This window comes from Phycodurus eques, chromosome 9 (assembly GCF_024500275.1).
Source record: "Phycodurus eques isolate BA_2022a chromosome 9, UOR_Pequ_1.1, whole genome shotgun sequence".
In the NCBI taxonomy this organism is placed as follows: domain Eukaryota; kingdom Metazoa; phylum Chordata; class Actinopteri; order Syngnathiformes; family Syngnathidae; genus Phycodurus; species Phycodurus eques.
Genome location: NC_084533.1, coordinates 17,203,164 through 17,228,669, shown reverse-complemented (window position 1 = coordinate 17,228,669; position 25,506 = coordinate 17,203,164). Strand labels below are relative to the sequence as shown.

The following is a 25,506-nucleotide window of genomic DNA, read 5'->3' as shown; positions in this document are numbered from 1 at the left end:
ATAAGGGGAGGAGTTAACGTCAGTGACATGCCATGTGGGACAGCCTCTGTGGCGTTGAAAGGCAAATACACTCAGACGCCGACTAACCATTCGAACTTTCTTTATTCTTTTTTTTTTGCCCTGTGGGTTTCAGACAGCTGTGAGATTGCAACCGCGGCTTACGGAAAATGCAGGGTGAAACCCAGACAGCGAAACAAACACATGTTGTATCAGCGCAAGAGGAATGGCTTGAAGAGTGGAACAGCAAAGAGGTAAATGTGCTCCTTTCAACACTGAAATCTTGCTGCGTGTCAAAAAGTGTCTGTTGTCAGAGCTGAACCTTGTACTCGTCCATACACTCCCGAATGTTGTTGTCATGCAGGAAATAGATTTGTAGCGAATACAACACCGTGTGTTTTATACAAGTCTTATATTCTACTTGTGTCTTTCAACAGTGAACAGCATAACGTCAAATACTGCAGTAGAAATATAACCTGAACCCCCCTAACCCCCCCCCCCCCAAAAAAAAACGAAACAAAAAAAACCTACAATTCTACTGTGTTTGTTTGCTTATAGTAGCCTGCAAATGCTGCTCTGCAACAGTGTGGGAATCTCGGGGAGCTCTGTGGCATGCAAGTTAGCTAACAGTGGGTAAGTCTAAAATTATATATCCTTCGTCTCATATTACCAAACTACAACTCCTGATTTAAAAAAACAACTCTGAAAACTTTTAAAGGACCATTCATTCATACAACGAGATTTGCCATATGTTTCTTAATTGGTTAAATGCTGCTTGCAAAGTGCTTTAATTGGACTTTTGGCTTAAGAGGATAACTTGGCTCATTCATGGTATGTGAACAGGCTCAGCACGCTGTGTCTGTGACTTACCTTGTTTAACATTTCAGTGACATGAGACTAGTTAAGAGTGTGCTGACATTTCTGAGAGAAATGGGTATCACGTCCCAGCTGTCATGAAACTGCTCTAAAGAGGTGACTTCTGCATCATGACCACAAGTCACTAAGATTGTGGTTATTGTTATTTGTTTTTTTTGTTACCAGGTTTTTGCACTGGTAACAACTTGTGTCCCCTGTCAACTTTTGGCGTGTAGCAATGACTGCGCATGTGACCATGTCAGATTGGAGCAGATTTTTTATTAGATTAGACAGAATCTGTTGCGCTGTGAGAACAAGCGAGCTAACATCCAGTGTCCTAATATGTCCTGGCAGCTCAGACCTGTTTACAGCTTTAGCCTTCACACGTCAGACAACAGATGACGACACTGCTCTCAGCCTCTTTGACAATCAGTTCCTGTGATCAGTAGAGTGGGCATAAACCAAATAATCTAGTAGCCTAAATAATATTTGGAAAACATAGTGAAAACTGTATATGTATATTAGAGACATTTGAACAAAAGACAGTCCAGTCAAGTGTCAGCTTTACACACATGTGGACAAAATTGTTGGTACCCTTTCATCACAGAAAGAAAACCCAGAGCAGTCACTGAAATAAGTGGAAATTGTGGCCCAACAGAATTATTTTCAAAGACAAACTAATGAAAGTGCCCTGGACAGAAATGATGCTACCCCTAAATTTATTTGTAGTTGTGCAGCCTTTTGAGGCAATCACTGCCATCAAACAATTTCTGTAAATCTCAGTAAGACTTGTGAACCTGTCAGGAGGTATGTTGGCCCACTCTTCGAGAGTACACTATGCTACTAGTGTCTCATCTTCAAAGACTGGTCGCCAGTTGCCAGTTAGGCAGATTGGACAATCAACCATTAACACTGACATTCAGACCAATGAGCAATTTCAAGTCTTCAATAAATCTGTGAGGAAGCCGGAGTACCAGGAGAAAACCCATGCAACAACGAGGAGAACAAACTCCACACGAGATAGTCGAACCTGGATCTACTCACTATGAGTCAGATGTGCTTACCACATGTTCCACCATGATTATAGAAAGCCAGAAAAGGTTTTATGTGAATAATTAATATAAATACACTTTTTTTTTTTTTCTTTTTAAACCGATTGTACGCAGAGTGACGGGGTGAGCTGGAGCCGCGAGGCGGGCTACATCCTGGACTGAAAAACATTGCAGATATAAAGTTTTTAATGTTCTAAATCTCCCCAAAGGTTATTTTAATCAATTAGTAAACATCACAATATTACCATGTGAAAGCATTTTTCTGTACTATTTACAATTATTGTAATTATCATATTACTGTAACAGACTTACACAATACAATGAAATATACAGTGACCGATTTACTATTGTGGAACATTTGTCTTTCACTGTTTCCTGCTAAGTGCGCTGCTACATGTTGTTTGTTTGTATAATACATTTGTCAAACATGAAGAGAGTAAGTTATGACCTTATGAGACTTCAATATTGTTGAAATTGGTTGGGGTAATGGTGGGATGATTTGCTTGCTCTTGGTTGGGCAAAACTGGGGCAAATTATTTATTTGATGATCAGCCGCATAAAGCCTAGCATTCTGACACTCAGAAGCTCTATTTTGATACCATTTTGAGCCCCAAACAGTGTTGCACCCTTTTCATTGTGGGTGCAGGATGACTTTGCCCTTGTGTGCTAATGTCATCCCTTACTCATCAGAGGATGGAGACATTTGGGATGTGGATAAACTGATCCTTTATCTATATCACCAGGCTGCTTTTCTGTGACCTTGCTGCCTGCCGTTTCATAGCATTGCCTTACTGTGCAGATCAGCAATTATCCCAGCAATTCAAACAAACGACACACACATTGTCTGTTGTGACACACATTCTGAGCATTTTTTAACAGTCCATCCCCCCACACTCACTCACACACGCACTAAGACACACACACACACAACACACACACACACACAGACGCACGCGCGCACAATCTATGTGAGGCCTGCCCCCCACACACACTCATACCAATTGGAGAAAGTACTTTGTGCACTCACACACTGACTGGGCAGGAGAGAGAGAGAGTCTGGTGGGTGGAGGTGGATGGAGACAGAAAGAGACAGTGGGACTGCGGAGCGAAGCCAGACCAGACACAGAGGAAGAGATGCTGCTCGTAAAGAAGGGATACCCAACACTGACTGCAGAGGGGAGACAGAGAGAAAGACTTAAGTAGGATAAGAATGGGAGGGCAGAAATAGGAAGGGGAAGCGGGCCTGTCCAGCGTAGAGGAGGAAGAGAGTAAATTGTTGTTCCAGAGGCAAGAGGGAATGTGATGGGATGGCATTGATCCCTGGGAACTGTCGCTTCTTGGGCCAGATGGCGTCTTGTTGCTGCAGACCGCTGCTCAACTCCTCCTGCTGTGGACCCCTCATCAAAATCTGCCTCTCCTCCCTCACAGGTCTGTCCCAACCCACTCGGCCCCACTGTCATGACTAGTAGTGGAATATAATTCTATGTGCAACATGGGTAACACACTAAGCCAAGAAGGTAACATTGAAGGGCATTGTGTCTTTTTGTGTTGTAGAAGCATGTGAGCCTGCAAGTGCGACCCGAATGGTTCTGTCAGTGCTGTGTTTTGTGTCGTAGGATGGAAGAGAATGGGCTCTTGTCCTCTCCAACATCATGTCATGTGTACTCTATTGTGTCTTTGTGAAAGCTTTGCAGGATACCTTAGCACTGACACAGCATGTTGAAAAAGGAAACTGCAGTCGTTACTGTAATTTGTTCATTGTATGTCTGAAAATGAGTAGACTCTCAGGAGTTAGGTGCAAGTTGGCTGTGTGCGTCTGGAGGATTCTCTTGACGTCGCGTTAAGTGAGATGTCAATGCCGTCGTATCCCCTCAAACCAAACCCAAAGCCCCCTTACTAACTTTTTTGTATTTAATATCATCTGTGCCATCCCCTCCTGCTGAGAAGCAACAGTGTGTATGAAAACTTTGAAAAATTTGAGTCCTCCAGCACTGAAATGTTCTGTTCTTGACAGACATATCTCCTGCTGAGCTGGATGCTTTGTGGAGGGAACCGCCATATGCTCTCGGGGGGACCCACGAACACTTTTCAGGAAATTACATAATGACTGAAGGTATGGTATGTGGTGCAGCAGATTGCTTACTGCAAATTTCCTAGTCATATTTGGATATCCATCTTCCAAACAAGCAACAAACAAACAAAGGACGATTTAAGAAAGACGTGACTGCTAAAATGTTTTTCTTTCTGCTCAGTGTAACAAACAATGGGAAGCTTCTATAACCTCATTAGGACCAGCTATAATATGCATGTCTATGACTAACGGTGATAAATTTTCTGTCCATTAAGAAAAAACAGAGGGTGCGTACAGCTGCCCAATCATTTTAGTAAGAAAAATACATTTCTGCAAATTGAAAGCAGACATACGATGGGTTTCATTGTGGTCTTTAAACCAATCAGAGGTAATGAAGAGTGAGCATGTATGAAATGCGGGCGCTAGCGTACACAAACCTAAATTTTCTGAGGGCGAGCTGTTAGATGCAGTTACAGAAAATTGAGCGGCCTAAATGGATTTAGTTCCAAAGCCTAACGTCTCCGCGAAAATGTGGGAACATTTTGGATTCAAGCCAGATGAACGCGGCCATCCCGCTAACACCAACGAGCTGGTATGTCAAATGTTTATGAAGTCGGAACAAAGACAACACAACTTAAAACCTCAAAGTGACAAAATCCATTTTAAACACAACCATCCCACCCAATTTCTTCAGCTGGGAACAAAAAACACAGTGGGACATCTCTTGTTTCCTGTCACCTTGCAATTATGGAACCCTTTGGCCAATAATGTAAATACAAACGTGAATATGGCGCATGTATGGTCATATTTATATACAGTATAGTGTTACTATTGTAAAGAGATGTAGCTATTGAACATGTTGACAAAGCAGCGTGTAAAAGCTGCAGACATCTTGAATCAAAACAGGTTGCTTTGATCTACTTGGGTTGTCATTAATGTTGCTACTTGGCACGTTTCGTGATCAACTGAAAACCTAATTGGCACTATATAGCCTCTTAAGGCATTAATGACTATTTATACTGCTGTGCCAATATTTAATATTTGTAGAAGTGCAATTTTGGGGAACAGAACCTGAGTCTGTTTTATTTATATTTTTTTATCCAAGATATTTTATTTACTGTTCTACATTACAATGTCAATGTTCATTATTCTTAGAATTCGAATTAAAAGTGAATTGTTCTTAAAAAGGATGTACTTGAGTTATGTTCTAATATCATATCAGTGGCATAAGAAAAAACATCGATACTATTGTTTGTCGTGATAGTTTTGGGAAAATATATCATCCTACAAAATTAGTTTTAAGTTTTCAAGGTTATTACCTACTCCATGAATTATTGTCCAAAAGAGCATACATTTTTTAAATTTTTTTTTTTTTTTTTTTTTTTAAATCATCTGGTTACATGAAATTTGTGTTGCCAGCTGGCTGGCTCCCCACGGCGCGCATGAACTGGGCCAGTCTGTCCATGACTCCCAAGCCACTTTTTACCACCAGTCTGCCCCGGGTCTCCATGCATTTGACTATTTTCCTGTAAGTGTATTTGAACCTGTTACCTATTCTTATTTGGTGTGTGTAACATTTTGTGTCCCATCATGTGCAGGAGATGATGAGGATAGCCCACTGGTGGAGTCAGTTGAAGAAAAGCTGGAACCAGAAAACTACTGGAAGAAGAAAGAGCCCTTTTTTAGAGGAAGTCGGGTGACACAGGGCGAGAAATGCTCCTCGGGTACTATTTTGTGATGCTGTATTTTACACCAAGGGTACTTGATAGAAGCCCCCGGGCTGTATCCTACCTGCCTGGCCCCTGAACTGTTACGGCCATTTCCAAGATCAGAGGAGATCAGGCTTCTCAAAGTAGTAGTATGCCAGTAAGCCACACTTCACTTTGCAATGTGCAGTACGCAGTCAACCAGCCCATTCATTGTGTATGTGAGGCTACCAGTTCAAGAGGTGCTTGAATTGAGAAATGTTTTCCTTTACTTTGTGTTTTGGTTAGGTCACCACGTGTAGACCGGGACTTGTCTTCATGCCAAAGATAATGCAGGCAGTCTTTAAAAGGCCCCAAGTCATTCTTTGTTAGAGAAAATATGTTCATTGCTATAATTTTGGTGGGTTAAGCATTTACTACTTTTGTTTTCCTTTGTGTATTTTATTCGAGCGGTCGATTTCTCATGTCTTGTGCCTGGGCAGTGACGTTACAGTGGTTGGAAGCAGAGGATGTGACTCAGTTGGTAGCGTGTGTACCGGATTATAAATTTCGCTTGGTTGGTGTGCATCAGTGACAAAGTGGGTTGCGACACACAATTATACATTAAGTGCCTTGTTAACATTACCCCTTACTTGTTGTGCTAGAATGTGTTATTATAGTGTTCCAGTGATATTATTTTGTAAAAGTAACCGTGTATCAACCGCTTTGTCAGCTACTTCCGCTATTGGAAATGGTGCGCTTTGTCTTTCAGAATAAGAGCATAATACATGAAGTGCTATGTTAACTGTGGAAATGTTGCGAACTTATTTGATAGCTATAATTTGTTAGTGTACCCGTTTGATTAGTATTATTTATCCCATGTTTGGGATCACATACCAGTCTATTTGGTTATTGTTTTTGTCTATAAAACGACACACATGCACGCACGCGTACACGTAGACACCCACACACAGGCACACTGGCACGCAGTCTTAAGTGTGTACATCCAATTTATATTTCCTTGTGTTTGTATTTGAAAAGAAAAATGTTATTAACCTCCTCCGGGTATTTGTTTTGGATTCATTACAGGGGTCATAGTTTTGTTTAATTCAACTATTTGGAAAGTCCATTTTTAGTTCCTATTTTTGTTGAGCTTTTGAATGAAAAGGAAATTGTATTTTGAATATTGCAGTATTATTGCAATCAATAAATGGACCTTCGACGTGTTGAAAAAAAACAAAAAACAAAGTATTTTAGTAGCCCTGCTATACACCATAGTGGATTGACAGACTTGTACTAACCAACCAACCAATTTAGGAATCTTTAGTCATGCATACTCAGAGGACACATTCACCTACTCAGCGTCTTAAGCCCATCACATCCTGCAGTTTCTGCCTTTCAAATGGATTTAAATGGCCACATGGAGAGTCCAGTCAGCAGTCTAATAGCGCTGTTATTCCTCAAGGGCCATGGGGGGTTCTCACAAAGCATCTCACTGTAATATGAGCTGCCGGAGAAGATCTTTAATGATCTTTTGAAACTTTTCCTCTTGCTTGCAAGCAGTAAAACCATTCCCTTCTTAGTTTTAGTATGTTTTTTTTTTTTTTTTTTACTTTGAGCCGTATTTGCACACTATGTTGATTTCTTTCTCAAATCACATTTGACATTATTTATCCTGTCTAGAAATTATGCTCTTTTTCACTGGACGCCGACGCTCCAGTGAGGACCCTGATCGGGCTGTCCAGGAGGCCTTGCGCACCCGGCTCCGAGTAGTGGAGAGCAACAGCAAAGACGTCACCCAGTTGTTTAAGGTTAGTGAAAAAGATAGTCATCAGTAGATGCAGAAATATTGCTGTGAATCTTTGCCTTTTGAATATTATAGTGAGCCATCATATGTGTGGTATTATACAGGGCACAGTGAAATGTTGAGGTTGAATGTTCTGTTCTGCTTATAAGAAGTCTTGGTTCTTGCAGGACCTGTCTGCACGTCTGGTTTCTGTCCATGCAGAGAAGGACAGCTTTGTCCTCACATTTAAAACAGTAGAGGAAATCTGGAAGTTTTCGACTTATCTAGCATTAGGTAGGTTTTTCTTTGAGTGTAATTTGTTGATTATCATTACATTTAGCAGTGTTGATGTTCATTGTTTTGTGTGACTACTGTGGCTGTTATTATTGGTCTTAATGAAAGTATTTGTATCAACTGAATGATAGGTTACGTGGCACGCTGCTTGGAGAACTTCCTGTGTGATCAATCCTTCTGGCTGGAGCCAAAACTGCTCAGCGACTTGGAGATTAATGTAACAGTTAACGAGGATCACCTGGCCACCCTCTACCTCGAGCTTTTACTCCAGGAAGGTATGAAATGCTTCAATATTAACTACATAACCTACGCACGCACACACACACACACACACACACACACGTGTGTGCGCACGCATACACACACGTGTGTGCGCACGCATACGCACACACCTACACACGCACGCACACACACACACACACGCTGTGGTGTCTCTGTCCAATCACTAAGGGCACTATGGAAAGGAGCGTCTAGGTGGGTGGCATAGATAGGATATGAAGAAGAAAAGAGATGAGTAAAGATGTAGTGTTGTAGAAGAGTACATTGGTGGAAGCTAAGTGGTGTGTATTAGCTGAAAAATATTATAATATAATATACGCACAGTATTAAAAGGCGCAATCTCAGTTACGGGGTCTATTTCTGTATTAACACATACATAAGGCGCACCGTATTATTGGGCGCAGGCATGGTAAAACATACGGTAGCTTAAAACATACGGTAGCATGCATGCACGCTAAAACAATGTTTTTAAAAAGGCAGCGGGAGCAAAACTGAGTTCGGTATTTAACAATGTACTCACGTTATTTTTTTATCAATCCTCATCCACAAATCCATCCTCATCTTCTGTATCCAAAATGAACAGCTGGGCAAGTTCTCCATCAAACACGCCAGGTTCGAGTCAGTCTCGTTGCCGTGGGGCTCCTCAGAAATGATGGCGGCTTTTACGAAAGCTCGAACAACAGTGGCAGCAGACACTTAGCCCAAGCATCCACAATCCATCCACAAATTGTGGCGTAACTCGCCCTGGCGCTGCCTCCTAGTCTTAGTAAAGCTGTGTTCGCCATCTGTCATCCATGGCCCGAGTTATTGCACTCAGTCGAATGGTGACTGTAGAGACGCTTCTCCCGGCTGTTCTTTGCTCATTAATCCATTGCTCGTGTTGGTCTTCCAACTCCGGCCACCTCACCTTGTTTCCACGTTGTTTTTCTTTTTTTTCCGCGGAAACTCAGCTTCGTCTTCTTGACTTGGCGAAGCTCGTTTTCCTGCTTCCTCCACTTGCGAACAATGGATTTGTTGATCTTGAATTCTCTCGCGGCTGCTCGATTCCCATGTTCCTCCGCGTAACTGATAGCTGGCAGTTTAAACTGTGCTTCGTAAGCGTGTCTCTTCGTAGGTGCAGTTTTCGACTGCAGTCAAGCCAGCCTCCACTCGTAAAGTAGCGGTCAAGCCAGCAGCCCCTATAAACAAACAACCGATGTTGTTTTGCACAGTGCACACCCCGCAAATGCTCCTAGTCAGTATAGCGGTAAAAAACAAATAAAATACACACAAAAAAAAAAAAACACCCCGCCGCTATATACCTACTGGGGGCGTGGCTTTAGCGTCCTACTTCACCCACCCTTGCCCTGTCCTCAGCCACGTCCGCTTTTCCTCTGTGTAAGCAGCGTGTCGGCAGGAAATGGTAAAAAAAAAAAAAAAAAAAAAAAAGTCAAGCGCAGCGCTCATCACACAACAACATTTATAGATGTTGGAACTCGGTGCACACATAAGGCGCGCTGCATTATAAGGCGGGGACGTCCATTTTGGAGATCATTTAAGACTTAAGTGTGCCTTATGGTCGCGAAAATACGGTAAGTAAAAAGAATTACAAGCGTGTTTCTTGGAAATACAACACATACACACCTCCTTATAATGCCTGCAGTGCATAAATCAAATGCGTTATTTCTTAGTAGCGATACACTCGATTGTTTACCTTTTAAAATATTTTTGTCCGGAAGGCTAACTTGCCAAGCACAGATCGATGCAGTTGGATCGTAGGAATATAATTCAATACATCGATGTAAAGAATGAATCGTTACACCCCTAAAAAAAGCCAAAGCAGTTTCCCGCTAATCAAATGTTTGGAAAAAGATTTACTGTATCAAAATGTATGTAGCTCATATGGTAAAGCCTTATTATGTCCGGACGTTATTCTCATTAAAATAATTCCTTTTAAATGCTGAGCAATCCCATTTCAACTGATCTGGCTTTCATATTTTACTCAAACGAACCACATTGTAAGCTCTTTGCTGAATAAGCTTTGTAAAAGTATGCTTTCACAGCAAAGCGCTCCTACCTGTTGTACTGCATGTTAATGCAGATATAATTTTTTAAAAAGCCTATATCTCCTTTTGGCAAAGTAGGTCTAAGGTGCTGCCAAACTGTGATGAAATTTAATGTAATAGTCTGTTTCAATCGCCCATCATCCATTTGTAAGGGAAACAGGGTACACTAGCATTTTTGCTGATCTTTAATATCTGTGAAGGGATTTTATTGTTTTAAAAAAAAACAACAGAATTAAAACACGTGTTTAGTGTCTTTTAGTTGTCTAAAGCGTGCATTAATGAAAAAACATTGTTGCAGGATCTTTCTTTGCTAAGGCGCTGTACACAAGAAGTGACGAGGATGATGAAGATCAGCTGTCTTTCCAAAAGAATGATCTTCTCATTGTGAAGGACACAGGACAGGAGGAAATGTGGGAGGGTACACTGCTCTCCACTGGACACCATGGCCTAGTTCCTGTCAATGCCACTCAGCCACTTCCCTACCCCTTTTACCAGTGAGATTTTCCCCATTTTCTTTTTATTTAACTAATTTATATTGCAATATCAAATGCAGTACTTGCTTTATCTTTACATGTGGTGATTATGTGCACGCAACACGTGGTATGTCTTTGTTAATGCATTGTCCCCCTTTGGTCAGGTGGTTCCTGAGGAATTACCCAGGTTATGCAGGGTGCTCGCTGACAGAGAAGGAACCATTTGATCATCCACTTGGTAGAACCATACTATTACAGTACACGCATGCACACAAGCAAGCACACACACACACATGCTTATACACACATAGTTACCAGGAACCATTTCACAACATTATGTACACTATTAGATTGTAATGAGCCCACATCTATCAAGCTGTTTGAATTGCTACATTGGGCCTAAATGATGCAGTGCCCCTGGACAGCAAGACCAAAAATGATGCTCTGCTTCACCAATTAAACATTGGAATTATGAAAACTTTGTTTTCACAATAATTTCACAATTGGGTCACTGCTCCCTTACTCCCCTATGGCAATTTCCACCTAAGGTTTTCAGGACATATTGGTTACTGGTAGTTCCTAGAATGTCAAGATTCCTGTGGTCAATTACGTTTATACTGCTTGCACTCACAAAATATGGCAAGTACCGGTCGTCGCCTGATCAGATTCAGACATTAACTTTTTTTACCAAATCGTTCGACTTTTTCTTTTATCTCCCTATCAAACATGCCAGTGACAGGTTCGTGTGTGGCGGTGGTCGACTACAGTCCAACCGTTCAAGATGAACTCCAGCTAAGTCAAGGGGATGTTGTAGAGATTCAGGGTCTACTTATTCGAAGCGTTGGCCTCTTCATAGGAAAAAACGTCTCCACTTGTCGTACTGGCTTCGTCAACAAGGCCCATGTCAAGCCTCTGGACACCATGTCCCTGTAAATAGATTTAATCTCATTGTACAGTATGACTTGAAATATATCGGTCTGATAAAGATGTGCATCATTTCAATTGGAACCACATCTTTTGTGATAATTCTCCCATTGTTTCTCTTGCACAGAGACAGACATTTGGTCTTTCTGACCGAGGAGGAGCGAGACACGCTGGCTCAAATGAGCCTGTTCAGCTCTGAGCCGTGTGATAGCAACTTACTGGAAAGGCTCTTCTCATCTGACATCAGCTCTGTGTACAGGCTAGGTAAAGCCCTAGAGACACATCTTTAATGTCAGCTTGTAATGTTGTTGCTAAATAGATATATTATGGTATAAATATTTGTTATGAGCTGCAAAGCTTACGCCAAACTGTCCAAATGTATGTTCCCAGACAGGCTGGATGAGTCTGACTTCATGTACATCAGGAATCGGCCCAAGCGTGGTAAACAGTTACATATTTGTGTTTTACAGTTGAATACATTTATTTGAATACATTAATACAATTACACTTCTGTTTTGGCCAACTTTCATTATCATACAGGCTGTTAAAATCATACATTCATAGATGGCATACAAGTAAAAGTAATTTGCTGTTTAAGTAAAACAAAAAAATATGAAGTGGACTCCACCTTGTTGCTGGCTTGCTGTCATATTGCACTGAGCATCAAGGACGGAGATGGCTGTAACTTTTTCTACTTTGTAATAGTTCCCTTTTTTTCGTCACATTTTTATTCCTTGGCTGACTGTCATTTGTACCGCTGCTGTGGCGGAGCTAGTGTTTTATATGCTTGCACGACAAGATGCATGACAATAGAAAGACTTATATGAATAAGAAATTTAATATAATTCATTGGGAATTAAAGGGCCACTGTTCCCTTGATGTTGGAATTTGGGGGCCAATGGTAATGTGGTGGTTCATATAATACTGTATTTTCACGGCCATAAGGCACACCGTATTAAAAGGCGCAGTCTCAGTTACGGGGTCTATTTCTGTATTTAACACATACATAAGGTGCACCGTATTATTGGGCGCAGGCATGGTAAAGCATAGGCTAGCTTAAAACATACGGTAGCATGCATGCATGCTAAAACAATGTTTTTAAAAAGGCAGCGGGAGCAAAATTGAGTTCGGTTGTACTTTATTGAAGTATTTAACAATGTACTCACGCTATTTTTTGATTAATCCTCATCCACAAATCCATCAAAGTCCACATGTTCTGTATCCGAAATGAACAGCTGGGCAAGTTCTCCATCAAACATGCCAGGTTCGAGTCAGTCTCGTTGCCGTGTGGCTCCTCAGAAATGATGCCGGCTTTTACGAAAGCTCGAATAACAGTGCAAGCAGATACGTTAGCCCAAGCATCCACAATCCCTTCACAAATTGTGGCGTAACTCGCCCGGCGCTGCCTCCTAGTCTTAGTAAAGCTGTGTTCGCTGTCATCCATCGCTCCCACGCCGCTCGCAACTTCACTTTGAACACCCTGTTTACACCGATGTCCAGTGGTTGGAGTTCATTAATCCATTGCTCGAGTTGGTCTTCCAACTCGGGCCACCTCGCCTTGTTTCCGTGTTTTGTTTTTCTTTTTTTTTTCCGCGGAAACTCAGCTTCGTCTTCTTGACTTGGCGAAGCTCGTTTTCCTGCTTGCTCAAGTTGGTCTTCCAACTTGGGCCACCTCGCCTTGTTTCTGCATTTTGTTTTTCTTTTCCCCCCGCAGAAACTCAGCTTCGTCTTCTTGACTTGGCGAAGCTCGTTTTCCTGCTTCCTCCACTTGCGAACCATGGATTTGTTGATCTTGAATTCTCTCGCGGCTGCTCGATTCCCATGTTCCTCCACGTAACTGATAGCTTGCAGTTTAAACTGTGCTTCGTAAGCGTGTCTCTTCGTAGGTGTAGATTCAAATTAACCCTGCTGGTTGCATTCCTTAACCGTAGAGCATTGACGTCGGTATTATTGGGAAGCTTTTATTTTGAAAGTGGCTTTCGCCGCGAGTTGGCGACTTATTACCGTAATGCCTAGTATGAACAAAATTAGGGGCGACTGGCTTGATTGCTACTTTACGAGTGGAGGCTGGCTTAACCGGCGCGATATACCTACTGGGGGCGTGCCTTTAGCGTCCTCCTTCACGCGCATCCTTCCCCAGTTTACGTCCGCATGCTGTCCTCAGCCACGTCCGCTTTCCTCTGTATAAGCAGCGTGTCGGCAGGAAATGCTCCCTGTCAGTCAAGCGGAGCGCTCATCACACAACAACATTTATAGATTTTGGAACTCTGTGCACACATAAGGCACACCGCATTATAAGGCGCTCCGTCCATTTTGGAGAAAATTTAAGACTTTTAAGGGCGCCTTATGGTCGTGAAAATACGGTAATCATATTTTGATTGACAGATGGCCGGTCTATGGATTGATATACATTCTAGTTCCTGTTGTTATACTGAACAGCATAATCATGATAGATATGATTTTTGCCACTGCTTTAAACATGACGTGAGCAATATTTTATCACACTTGAGCGACTATTGTTACACTTTATACTATCAGGGGTTGCAAATGTGTCGAGCAAGGTACCCACGCACGTCCTGAATTGAAGTTATGCGCTTGAGATAACCGATGGAAACTCCCCACAGGTTATGGTACTTTAGTGAAACAAATAAAGAAAGAACGACCCTAGAAAAAATCAAATCATTCCGGCGAGATGCTTGTTGAATGACGCTGTAGGACTGCTAGTTGCTGAATACAATCTTTAACTCATTTCTTGGCTTCGTCATTGACTCCCACTACGAGCTTATCACCAAAAGAACTGGAAAAATCTACAGTCAGTTGAGAAAATAGAAACTGAATGAATGAAACTACCATGGGTCCCATCACCTCTTTTGTGTTCTTGCAATATTATTCTTCCTTCTCAGATCACAAGGTCCCTGCAAGCACACGTCAGAGTGTCATGTCAGAAAAAAGCGGTGGAACGCCCCCGTACCACTCCTCCCCCCGCCCATCGCTATCACACTCGTCCCCCCGTGTGTCGCTCTATCAGTCCCACAATCCTCTGGCACAGGAGGGAGAGCGCCTGTCCTTCACTCTAGATGACACATTCAGGGACCTCAATGAATTCCAGGAGGACCTGCCTCTCTTCTTGGAGGAAACCAGTTGGGAGGGGGATGAGTCAGAAGTTAGCGACCCGACATTGACCCTGCTAAACCATGACCACTTCCAGGTCAGCAAAGTTGCAGTCCAGTCACTTGTTACAAATCAGGTGCTAAAAGCCATTTATTAGTTAGCTTCAGGTGGAAACTGTTAATTGCAATGAATTTCTGTCTCGGGGCTATTACACACATAAAGACAGTTGGCCTGTTTTTGTGCCCAATCTGCCCCTTCCTGACCAAGCACGTCAAACCCCAGACAATTTTATGTTTTAGAAGATTATCCTATAAGATTGTCCTTAGGTCTGATGTCGTTTTATGTATAAAATTGTGTTCCTCATACAGCAAGAAGTATTTTCCAAAGCCAGTCCTTTTTTGAGAACAACATTTTACAAGGCTCTTGGCGCCGGTAACCTTCGGGAAACATCGGCGCATAACCGGAAGTGTTTCTTCTTCTTTGGTTTTGTGAGATTGCATGTGATCATGTGAGATTTCAAGATTGGCGGTACAATAGAATCTATGTGTGTGGTCTGTGTTGAGATTCACATGACGACCGATTTTTTTAAAATTTATTTTTGTATTATTATTTTCTTTCTTTCTTTTATTTATTTTTATGTGGAGTCTGTAGCAGATAATTTTTTTTTTTAAGGATTTAAGGATTGGAAAAATCTTTGTGGCCTTACTAACAGGCCTTACTGAACTAATCATTAATGTGTGGACTTGAGATAATTAATAATAATTCGAATAATTATAATGAGATACCTGAAAGAAAATAATTATAATAATTGTAATTGATCCAGGCCCCCCAAAAATATTTTATACTGAAGGATTAACAGCGGCCGAGAGACTCTTTTGTGTGCTTATTTTTTTTTTTCTTCCCCCCCTAGAAAGACTTCCTGCCCCTGTACGACCTCCAGTGTTCCTTTCTGTGGGTGACCTTCAATGGGAAGGGCGAGAGTGAACTCTCAGGACAGCTTGAGAGTGTAAGGGAGTGTGCAAAGAGGATGGGCATGCACTGGGCACATAGGCGAGCATGCTTCCTCCTGGGAAGACTCTGTGCCAGGAAGCTGAAGCTATCCCAGGTTATTTATATTTATATTATTTATATATCATCCAATTTTGTTTTTAATGAACACGTATTGGCGGCACGGTGGACTACTGGTTAGCACTTCTGTCTCACAGTTCTGAGGACCGGGGTTCAAATCCCGGCCCCGCCTGTATGGAGTTTGCATGTTCTCCCCGTGCCTGCGTGGGTTTTCTCCAGGTACTCCAGTTTCCTCCCACATCCCCAAAACATGCAGGGTAGGTTAATTGGAGACTCTAAATTGCCCGTTGAGATGAATGTGAGTGCGAATGGTTGTTTGTTTATATGTGCCCTGCGATTGGCTGGCGATCAGTTCAGGGCGTACCCCGCCTCTCGCCCGTAGATAGCTGGGATAGGCTCCAGCACTCCCGCGACCCTAATGAGGATGAGCGGAACGGAAGATAAATAAATGAATGAATGAACACGTATGTTTGTAATACATACTGTTTCTCATGCTGTTAGAACCTACTCATACCTACAGTATGTCAGAATTACCTTGTTCTAAGTGCAAAATCTAATGAAATCCAATTCAGGAGCTGTATCAGAATTAAAGATAATAATGCTCAATTGGCACCATCATGCCCGCGGCCCTTTTGAGGAGAAGCGGTATGGAAAATGGATGGATGGTTGTATTTGACACGTGTGAGACAGTCATTATTCAAACTGTTTTTTTATTCTTGTGGTGTGTTGTAACATAAAACAGCATTTTATCATACTGAGAGCTCTTTATTTTCATTGTGATTTCACAAAATTTCAATGCAAGCTTTTCCATCCATAGAAAACCATGACATTAATACCATTCTCATCATGCGCGCACACATTTTTAAATCCTATATTAAAAATAATGATTGTATTTTATTACATATACTGTATGATGTTCTCTCACAGCCAAAGTAGAAAAGCAAGTATATCATATGTTACAGAATATCTTACTATTTGACTGCAGTTACTGCAGTATAATACAATAATTGCTTTAATTGGCAACTTAACATCCTCTTTTCACTCTGTTGTTTGATGTTGTTTTAGTAGCCATCTGACTTCAGCTTATTACTGATGAAAATCCTCTCTGACATTATCCTCCCTTTTAACTTCAGGCTCGCGTGTATTATGAGGAAGCTCTGAATGTTCGTGTGGACAATTTCAGTGACACGCCGCTTTTGATCGCACTCCTAACCAACCTCACAGCTGTTTACCTGAAGCAGCGTATGACAGATAAGCTGCCCCTCACCCTGGAAAAGGCCAGCGCCATGCTGCTCTGTCTTCCCAACCATACCTATACATCCTCAGATGAAATTGAGCTGCTGAAGCTGCTTCTGAGGAGATCCATGGTAATGGGGGATAAATATCTGGAGGCCCGTGTGTGCTACCTTATCGCCAGCCTCTTCCTGCTTCTAAGGAAACCTGATGACGCTCTTCCCTTTGTTGAGCGCCTACAGTTCCTCTCCTCAACTCTCTTAGCCAACGACGGGCTTCCTATAGTACCTCCGGACCTCAACTGGCTCTTGAGCTTGCTCTATCATCGTAAATACATGCCTCACTTGGTGTTGGCTTCTCTGAGCCTCGACTCAAGACAAGACCACTCACTCCATGACGCTTTCCAGAGGATTGAGAGATTTATTAGGAATTCAGCTCGCCTGAACCCATTCTGGAAGGAAGGAACCTCCCTGCTCCCTGCCCAGATTGTGGTTTACCTCTTGCAGACGCTGGCTATAGCTGAGAAAGAGAGGGACTTAAAGATGCAGAGGGACCTATGTCTGGGCTTGGCCTCAGTTTACCAGCAGTATGGTGCCCTTGATAAGGCTGTGCAATGTGCTCAACAAGCAGTGGAGACGGGAGGCTACATCAATGAAGAGGAAGGCTTTGAGGCCTCTGTGCTGCTTGGCTGGCTGCTGGTTTTAACAGGCCAGGCTGAGATGGCTCAGGGTGTCCTACAGCCACTTCTTATGTCACTTGAGGTACAAAAACACTAACTCAATTTCTGTTGCTGCATTTGCTTATTCCTTGAAAAGTACTGTATGTTCTGTTTTCATGTTCAACCACTCTGCAGGGAACAGATAGCTCCACTCAAAGAGGCGTCATCCACAATCTCTTGGCTTTATGTCTGAGACAGCAGGGCTGCATACCAGAAGCAGGGCTGGCAACTTTACTCGGCCTTGGTGATAGGCCGCGAAAGTGGAAACCAGAGGAATCAGGCCCTGGCACTGGCCAACTTAGGCTGCCTGGCACTGGATACAGGGGCGTCTACATTGGCAGAGCATTTCTTGGTCAGGTCAGACATGTTTAAATGGACATGTGTGCAGTAATGTATGTGTGTAGTAATATTTGTGTGTACGTATAATGTATATGTATAGTATCGATATATAGATTGGGTGTAAACATTGAGAAAATATCTATTTATTGTTTTATTGACAAAAAGGGAAAAAGAAAAGGAAAGAAAATCACTTAAAATTAGTTATATGCTTGAACATACTGTGTGTGTAGTTTTATGTATGAATAGGTATTGGATTGGAGTATGTACACTGTATACATGTTACTATGTCTATAGGTAGGTATGTAGGTGTGTGTATATGTCTTGGTATATTGAAATCTCTTTGGGTTAAAGATATGTAGTTGTAGGTTTGTATATATGTTGATGTGTTTTTTGACATGTCTGGAATCAATTCAAATCGATCAATCAATCAGATACCCTCCCAATTTTAGACTACTTCTTGATGCAATAGAGAGAGGTACAGTGTAGTGACTGTAATGCTTTAGTTACATGGGGGACAAATGTCATATTGTCAATACTGCAGTAGGTATATGAGGTCAAGGGTAAAAGGAAGCACGCAAACACGATGTAACATTATCACCCGTTGTACAATCTAATGAGATACATTACAAAAAAATAAATAGAAATACATTCAGGCATAATTTGACTCTCATCTTAAATTGGCTCTCTCTCACCACTCATTTATACGCAACAAATTATATAAAGTCAATGGTCAAATGAAGAAAAATTGTCCCATCTTCGCATATATGTTTCTGGTATAGAGGAAGAACCCTGTTGATTTTGAATGATATCAGAGAGAAGACTTTTCTTAGCATTTTGCTGGGTATTTTACCTCACAGCCGAGCAGTCCTCTGCAAATGGGTTTTAGTGTTTCACAAGTTTGTTGTTATTCTAGATCCCTGCACCTTTTTCTTGACATCTGGGAGAGCCCCACAGATGAGGAGCATGTGCAGACCTTCCTTTGGTTGGGGAGGAGCTACAAGAATAGGGGGAAGAGTCACCACATCAGGTCCTGTTATGAAATGGGACTTCTGATTGCACTGCATGCTAGAAACCTGCCCAGTAAGTATAAAGAATAACAATACGAATTTACCCTTATTGTACTTTGTACACCCTCTGGTGGAAAAACTATGTAACAACACTTCATAATCACATTCTGTACATCAGCTAAATGTGTTGTATAAAAACTGTGTTGTATTTACTGTATAGGTCAGTTAGTGGTGGCCAAGGTGCTGAGTCGACTGTATTCCGACATGCTGCTTTACGGTCAAAGCATCGTCTATTATGAACACTGTGTGTCAGTAGCCAGAGAGCTGAAGGACAAGCGACTTGAAGGAGAATACCTTGAAATCCTAAGCAGTCTTTACCTCTCACTAAATACTGAAAGGTGAGTTTATATTCTCATTCAACTTTCCACAATCTTGAGTTTTTATGACAAAAGACCAAAATAGTTTTGAATTGTGTGATACAGATCATCTCTTAAGTCTCTAGATTACACCAAGCAAAGCCTGAGGATTTCCATTGATTTGGGCAAAAGAGAAGAAGAGTCAGAGACCTGGTTGCAGGTGGGAAGGATCTATTATCTCATCCAGGAGGATGAGTTGGCCGACATGTACCTGCAGGTGAGGAGGACTGGTAGCGAGTCAGTATGATTATGTAATCATACACAATATGTATACTGTATTTGTTTTTTATTTTTTTTATCACATACAAGTAAATAGGGCCGACGCTGGACATCGAGAGCTGGGATAGGCTCTAGTTTACCTGCAAACCTAATGAAGACAAGTGGTAGAGACAGTGGATTTATAATCACCTATTTTGTTTTTGTCAAAAGGTTTTGCTTTATTATATTGTTTTATGATTTCGTTTATGCAGTATGCTTGATGTAACTGAACAAAAGATAAATTTATTTCTACCTTCAGTATATAGTTTTACATCTGGACTTTACATGTACATTTTCTCTTTGTATTGAAGTGTCTCTTTTTGTGTGGCAGCATTTCTTTTCCTTAAGAGCCAAAGAAACATCGGCTTATAATATACGAGTGTACATAAGAGGTGCGCATGTGCACTAAAAATATAAAATGTGCGCTAAATTTAGTTGTGTAACCATGCATGTACGCACCAAGCATTTTGTATGAGCTTTCCTTTTTTATTTTGTTTTTTATTTGTTTATTTAATTTTTGGCGGCACGGTGGCCGACTGGTTAGAGCGTCAGCCTCACAGTTCTGAGGACCCGGGTACAATCCCTGGCCCCGCCTGTGTGGAGCTTTGCATGTTCTCCCCGTGCCTGCGTGGGTTTTCTCCGGGCACTCCGGTTTCCTCCCACATTCCAAAAAACATGCATTAATTGGAGACTCTAAATTGCCCGTAGGTGTGACTGTGAGTGCAAATGGTTGTTTGTTTGTATGTGCCCTGCGATTGGCTGGCAACCAGTTCAGGGTGTACCCCGCCTCCTGCCCGATGATAGCTGGGATAGGCTCCAGCACGCCCGCGACCCTAGTGAGGAGAAGCGGCTCAGAAAATGGATGGATTATTTAATTTTTGCAGCAGAGCATGCATTTGTTGGCCACACACTGGCCACCCCACTCGCCAGTCAGTCATGGATCCTAGCGGCGGAAAAGTCCTCCCTTCCCCCCCGTCGACGATATGTTCGGCGGCAGAAAAGTTTTAGCCATTATCTTTTACGTAATCATTTCGCATTTTCTTGCCAAAAATGTGGACATTGTAACAATTAATAGTTTGCAAATCTAATGAAATGTGCTATCTGGATTGTAGAATTAACTGTCAAGGGGTTAGTTACCAAAATTGCGTTAGTTACTCTAGTTAGTATTGCCTCCTGTGAAAAGATGTTTCTCTGTGCACTTAAACCAAGAAAAGCACAGAACGACAACAACTATGACAGACAGCTGCTTGAACAGTTTAGGAATACAAAATAAAGAGTCTAGGAGGGCAAAATCTGTTGGTATGGATAAAAAAATGTCACACAATTTGCCACTCAGCATGGAAACAGGAGATTCATGCTATTGTAAATCATGCAAATTGTAAAAGATCTGAAAATATGAACAAAGGTAAACAATAATATTCAGAAGTGTGTCACTTTTAGATAGGCCTGTTCCCTTTTTGTAAAGAACACTTCACGATATTGCTATAGGCTACATCTATTAATACCGCACTACTGTGATTAATAGTAATAAATCCTACAATCAAATTCACCCTGCCAGTGAGGTGAAAAAAATTTAGCACCAATCTAGTCTAGCAGCAGACCAAAATATTTATGCGCACCCCTGGCGATAAGGGACTTTTGTTACACAAGATTGGCATTAGAACCTGTTTCATTCACAACTTGCAGGCACACATATAAACACATTTTGTTGAAAGTACTGTTTCTTTTTAATTTAAAGAAACAACTATGTGATTGGTTATAGTTAGGATCAGCATATCACAGATCTTATTCTAATAACGGAAGTTAATGGTATAAACCTAATGTGTGATTGACAGGCAGCAGTGAAGACAGCGCTTAGAATGAACGACCCTCATTTTTCGATGAGCATCTATGAAGAAGCGGGGGACGTCTACTTTAAAGGGCACAGGAACAGAATGGCATCAGTACCTTTCTACAGAGTAAATCGAAAACACACAAGTTGTTTGAAAGTTACTTTGGAAATTCAGCTCGGGCTGACCTCCTTGTTCACTTTTTATTACAGGATGGCGGTTTACCATTTTCCCGAAGTATCAGAGATATCCATTCAGAGTTCCGTTTGTTGAGTAAACTAACAGAACTGTTAATGGACCAGGGGGAGCAGGAAGAGGCTCTGCAATATGCTTCACTAGCGGTTGAAATGGCAAACAAAACCGGTACGAGCAAAGCCACTGAGCTTGACTGTATGATGTAGAGTTTACAGCTTCAGTGCAGCAGCTCCATAATTGTTTTTACAGGTGTGTGTATGAATGAGAGGACAGCCTACCACCGACTGGCGACAGTTTACTACAGCCTTCAGGACTATGAGATGGCCGAGAACTACTATCTCAAGTCCCTGTCTCTCTGTCCGCCTGTCATGCAGCACCCAATGGAGGCTCGCTACTACACTCAGGTCTACTGCAGGCTGGGAAATCTCACTCTGCACAAACACAAGGTACAACTTGGACAATCACACAAATGCTTAATTTGTGCAAATAATAAGGGACAAGTATTCACAGTACCGTAAAATGTATTCTGGGAGCACACCTGCAGGCTGCATCATAGGCATTACACTGCACTTTCAGCATAGTAAGGGTCTGTGTTTGTGCAGAGCAGATCTTAATACCGAATCGAATGCTTCAATGTGTGCGGATTTGATTTAAAAGGTGAACAGTTAACACATGGAACTCGTCAATACATATGATTTTGGTGAGTTTAAAGTGTTATATGCAATTTTTCAAAATGCTAGCAAGATTTGATTTTTTTGGGGATGTACAATCACTTAAAAATATGAAAGGTGATCAACTTACTTGATGACTCTGTGAGAAGGGTGACGTGAAGTACGTGGTGGTTTTCCTAGCCCATGCAGCCTCTGTGTATGGGACACCACCCACCATGTTTGACGAAGAAAACTGCAAATTCCAGCGTTAAATTGAAGCGGAGAATAGTTGAAAATGTGATGCTCTTGGGATCGGTAAGATCCGCAAATAAGTCACATCATTGTTTGAAGGATCTCTCTAATGCTGTAAACATTGGCACTTATTCCATAGTTCTGGACTTAAAAACAAAGTATGCAGAAAAAAAAATCCCCCTAAAATAGACTCAGTAGTAAATTTCGACTTGTTTTCTGGTAACATATTTGATTTTCAGTCAGATCTTTGCACGCCCACATTTGTGTCGAAACCTGCATGAGCCTGCTGACATCAGTGACAGAGGACGAGGACATTTCCTTTTTAAACTACTATGTTTTCTGTGGTATAATTGTTGCCTACGTTGAAAGTCTTGATATTTTTGGGGAGACAACGAATGAAAATAGTGAGATACATTTGAGTAGGCTTGTTTTGTTAAAACCAATAGCTGTAATGCTTAGTTGCAGATGGAAGGCAGTCGCATGTGGGAAGTGCGTGTAGATCTATTTATGCCTAGATACACTGGTATAGTCAGCTCATTGTTTAATGCATCACTCAACTTTGAAAAAGAGTTTGGGAAGATGTAAAACAGGCGTTGGCTTTTGTGAAGTGAAATGCTTTTTGTACGGTGGTGGTGTCATAACAGCAGGGCACTTTGAAGAGCACGACTGGTGCTGGTGCCGTGTTCGTACCTTTCAATGACATCATCATAGATTTAGATTCTTTTAGCATATTAAATAGTGGTTGAACATAGTTTTGAGTTGCTGTTGTGTTAATGAGTGTGCAATGTTATAGGATAGCAATTTAAGGTATAATACCAACTTGAACAAAGCGGTGTTGCGAGTTTGGAAACTCAAGCAAGATTATTTTTTTAAAAGTTGTATTTATTTTTTTATTTCCTGAAAGGTTGTCATTTGTAGGTGGGGGGATTCCGACCGACAACGACGATATATAAAATATGAGTAAATACTGTCACTTTATAGTATAGTACCCGTTTCCACACCAGCTATGCCGCGAAATTGGTCTCCAGTTCCGCCTATGACGTTACACGAAGAGATGGCGGTGTATCGAGTTTGGCGATGAAAAAGGGGCGTTCCCATGGCAATTACTTATTTACCGATTGCTCCGATACGGAATGATATTATTGGAAATTATTGCCTGTTTAATTTTCTTAAAATAAATACATAAAGAGAACTTGTTAGTGAAATATAGGCTATATGTCCTTTAAGTTGCAGGGGTTAAAGCGGTAGAAAAAAAGTTGCGGCTTTTACGGTAACATAAAATTTGGTTAGCATGTGTATCATGATCGAACATACAAGAAAACTTTTTAAAAAAAAAAACGATGCCCAAAAAGACACAGTCGGTCATTTTAATTTTGAAGCTGGCATTTCCTAGTCACATATCCCATTATCGGGGGGTCATTCAAAAATAAACTTGTATTAGAGACTTTTATTTGCTGATTGCTACGAAATTTGAATGTACTGTACAGTTTTCTCCTGCCATTCGTGGAAGAAAGGGACAGAGCCCCGCCACAAATAGCAAAAATCTGCAAGTAGTTGACACCCACCCTAATTAGATTTACTACTTTCCTATTGGACAGGGCTTTGGGCTGAGCATAAAATAAGCAAATGTGTGGGTTTTAAGCGAATAACAAAGGATAGGTTAAAAAAAAAAAAAAAAGGATAATAAGTCACTGAAGTCTGCCATGAAATATTTTAGTTTCAAATATTTCGTTAAACGAAAGGTTCATTTTGAATTGTCACTCAGTCAACATTACAGCCTTTAGCTGCGGTCAGGGACGTAACAGTGTACAATTATTACATTTGTAATTACGATTACCGATATCTTAATTCATTGTTTGTCCAATCATTATAAAAATTTGTGGACATCAGCAACAAAAAGAGCATTAGCATGTCCTTCAAAGTACTCTGTTTTGAATGGCTTTGCAATTCCTAGATACTTCACAAGCCATTCGGTTTGCCTCTTGAATTCAATTAGCCAAATATAATTTCACTTCTAATGGCATGCGCTTCTCCTCCAGGATTCGTTTGATGCATTGGGTTATTTCCACCTTGCTCTGGCAGCTGCCCTGGAGGATCGAGCTAACCCCGAGGCTCTGTACGTCGTGTATATGAAGCTGGCGGAGATCCACAGCAACCACGTGCCTGACGCTCAGCTATGCCAGCTGTATAGAGACCGCGCCCATAGCCTGAAGAGAGTTCTGTCAGGAGCAGGGGACTCTGCTGTGAACGAGGATATTGGAAAAGATACAAGTGAAGACTGTGATAGTGACCCATTCCCAAAAACATGTAGGATGCAAATAGATACCCACAGTGACACTGAAATTGTTAATGAAGTTGACAACAGGAGAGAGGATGTCTACATTCCTCCTCCTGACACGAACAATGAGTTTGTTGACATCTCTGCATTTATCATCAGTCAGTCTTACAGTGAGAGTATTTTGACTGACTCCTTTGACACAGCCAGGGAGCATATGTCAGACTCCTGCAGCTCCACGGACACTGTGCAAACTTCCCCGAAAGAGATAAATGCGAATGTTTTGACCTCAAGTAACATCAGTCCCCATTCCGAGAAGGAAACGGTCATGGATCCACATCTTGAGCAGAAAGATCCCGCTCAGATAGACAGCAGTGCAGATAACTTTCCATCCTGAGTGGATTCACATGGACTTCCAGACAAAAAAAACCCGTGGCACTTTATGTTCTTCATTTCCTTTTTCTGGTCACGTGTCTGAGCCAAATGCAATGTTTGAAAAAAATGGCACTTGTTGTATAGCATGAGATGAGGGTTCTAATTCACTTTAAATTGTGTGCCTTTTTATGATGTAGTTACCATATTAGAATACTGTCGTAATTTTCTACATCTTTTATACCTCTGTAACATGTCTAAGTTTATGTCAATAAGACTAAGTCTATGACAATATCAATAAATTATTTTTGTCTAATATTGA

General features: G+C 41.4%; 1 protein-coding gene across 1 annotated transcript; it reads left to right on the top strand.

Moving 5' to 3' along the window:
• The first annotated feature begins 648 nt into the window (after nt 1-648).
• sh3tc2 (SH3 domain and tetratricopeptide repeats 2) lies at nt 649-25,506 on the top strand. The gene is given in 23 exon segments (XM_061685278.1): nt 649-3,332; nt 3,919-4,017; nt 5,574-5,699; nt 7,344-7,471; nt 7,635-7,740; nt 7,872-8,015; nt 10,363-10,558; nt 10,702-10,775; nt 11,271-11,466; nt 11,589-11,725; nt 11,852-11,902; nt 14,365-14,669; nt 15,483-15,677; nt 16,774-17,634; nt 17,727-17,816; nt 17,818-17,948; nt 18,844-19,010; nt 19,158-19,335; nt 19,420-19,570; nt 21,447-21,569; nt 21,653-21,803; nt 21,885-22,081; nt 24,577-25,506. Coding segments are annotated over 23 exon segments (4,560 nt in total). The 5' UTR covers nt 649-3,211; the 3' UTR covers nt 25,210-25,506.